The sequence below is a fragment of the Phanerochaete carnosa genome, assembly GCF_000300595.1.
Source record: "Phanerochaete carnosa HHB-10118-sp unplaced genomic scaffold PHACAscaffold_734, whole genome shotgun sequence".
Taxonomy (NCBI): Eukaryota; Fungi; Basidiomycota; class Agaricomycetes; order Polyporales; family Phanerochaetaceae; genus Phanerochaete; species Phanerochaete carnosa.
The window spans coordinates 1-2,403 of NW_006768361.1; the positions used below are offsets into that span (position 1 = coordinate 1).

Genomic DNA, 2,403 nt, shown 5'->3' on the forward strand with positions numbered 1-2,403 from the left:
GGAATGATTCCGCGCACCATCGAGTTCAGACCACTGAGTCTGACCTCGAGTTGCCGTCTGGGGAGTATTTAAACATCACGCCACTTGTTGTCGGGTATACCATTTGTCAGGTGCTGCGGAGTACTTTGACAAGCTGTATGACAATGATGATCTGGCTGTGGACGAGGAATAGGCCACCTGTGCAGACCCGAATTCGCCGAGGGTGTTATGACAGAGGGTTCTTTGCAAGCCTGAAGCTTGTCTGATCGCCTTATCTGCAGATGAGGTTAGAGCAGAATAAAGAATCGTGAATTTACAAGGAGCTGAAAGCTGAAGTTCTACTGTACATGCACGGGGTATTTATACTACTGCTCAACCTAACCTAAGGACTAGTCTACTAGTCAAAGGGACTGCGGGTGAGTCAGTGAGGCTGCGCTCTATGAGTCGACAAAGGCAGTACTACTAAACTAGAGTCAGAGATGAAAGAGGAACTAATATCCCACGCCACCATGCCCATCATAACATTACCCCCCAATCTACCTTCGAGCAACGATCGAAATTAGTTAAGGGCCCAGATTTCTTCTTGGACTCGTGCGACTGCCTCCTCGAGAGCCCTCTTGATGACTATGAGCGGCTTGGATTGTTTGTTGCGGCGGCGGTGTTCGCGCTTGAGCTGCCTCTGCAAAACCTTTGCAGGAGTCGTCCAATCCGAGAGAGCGCTCGGGGACGTCCATCTGGAATCGATGGTGTCGAGGGACTTGTCGTGGGAGGCGAACCAGACCAACTTCTTGGTGGAGATGTGGCGGTCGGACTCATATGATGGGGGTGATGACGAGTTCTGCGAAAAGGATGGTTGGTCCTGAAAGGATCGAAAGGACTGGTTGGCCGATAGAAAGGACTGGCTGGGCGACGAGGGGTGATGCGTTCAGAGAGAGGTCGAAAGTGGGTTGGTGTTGAGTTGGGCATGGGCTCGAAGTCATTGAATAAGTAGGCGAAATGAATAGAGGGCCCAAATTGATAGTGATGGATGGTGTTGATAATGCGAGCTGCTGATGGGTGTGTTTCGGAATAATTGGCAAAATCCCTCCAGGCCTCTAGGTGCTCCATGTCTGTCCTTCCGATTTGTGTCCTGAGCCTCGTGAGCCCTTCGTCATTGATGTGTACCAGGTCCACAGCGGTGTGATGAGTGTCGGTGAATTGCTTGTTGAGAGCATGGAAGCTCGCGACAGTCCTTGCAAATATCTTCGTGGCATTGTCCTCTTCCTGGGCAAGTTGCGTGAGGAGTTCGACGGCACTGTAGTCGTTGCGGATTTCAGAGAGTCGCTGGAGGTATGTGGTCTCGCGGTACTTCCACTCCATTTCTTTGGCGCTGGCGTTGCTCCAGTCCCAGTGGGACTCAGAGTGTTTGTCAATGGGGATGGTGCTTTCATGGGAGACTGGAGTGGGTGCACGGGATTGGGCAATTTCGGGGGCGTGGTAGGAGTCGTTGTCCGAGACGTCGGCGTCGTAGGTGTACTGGACGTCGGGGAGGTTGATAGAGGAAGGGCTCCGGATGCGGATCTGCGAGGTGGACTCAGTGAGAGTGGAGACGGGGACGCACTCGTAGACGGTGGTGAGAGTAGAAGACATTGTTTTGTAGAGAGGCGAGGCTGATTTGGAGACTTGAAACTTGTTGTAGCTGTGACTGGGGTTGTCTTGGCTAGAGAACGAATAGGCAGATTGTGCCTCTTTTTATACGCGTTCAGAATATCTTGGGCATTCTTTAGGTGAGACTCGGGTTCCCAGGAGTTCACTGCCTGTGGCTGTTCTTTCCACTTGACGAGGTATTGGACATAGCCATAAAATGTCTTGTGATTGAGTATTGCCTCAACTTCATGCTCTTCGTGGCCGTCAATGATCTCTGGGGGCTGTTCTAAGAAGTTGGGGCCGTGCTGTTCGGTTTCATGATACGGGGTGAGAAGCGAGGCGTGGAAGACATCATGAAGTTTTTGCTGCCCTCAAAGATTGAGTTTGTATACCAAAGGTCCTAAAACCTCCTTGATTCTAAATGGTCCCTGACGTTTGGGTGCGAGCTTCTTGAAGGGATAACCATCTTGGAAGTTTGTCATCTCAAGCCAGACCTTCTGACCTTTCAGGAACGGTGAAAACTTCCTGTAAGCTCTTGAGGCCATGCGATGCTGTGCTTGGTCTAAGGCAGCATGGGCTTCTTCATGTGTGCGAGTCTGTTCTAGAAGCCATTGTTGTATAGACGGAACCTTGGTCTTGGGAAAGGCTGTGGAGATGATCTTTGGATGTGAGCCATGCATGAGATAGAATGGTGAATGCTTTGTGGCACTGTGTTCTCGATTGTTGAACGCCACTTCCATATCAGGAAGAAGCTGTGCCCAGCTGTGCAGAATGTTCTGGCAGAAAATTCTGATGTAT

The 2,403-nt window shown here is 50.8% G+C and overlaps 1 protein-coding gene across 1 annotated transcript; it reads right to left on the reverse strand.

Annotated features, from left to right (window-relative positions):
• Positions 1 to 538: 538 nt before the first annotated feature.
• PHACADRAFT_202984 (uncharacterized protein) lies at positions 539 to 1,608 on the reverse strand (the record flags this gene model as incomplete). The annotated part of the gene is made up of 2 exons (XM_007403083.1): positions 539 to 817; positions 1,144 to 1,608. The coding sequence occupies 2 exons, from the start codon at positions 1,606 to 1,608 to the stop codon at positions 539 to 541; spliced, it is 744 nt and encodes a 247-aa protein (XP_007403145.1).
• Positions 1,609 to 2,403: the final 795 nt, after the last annotated feature.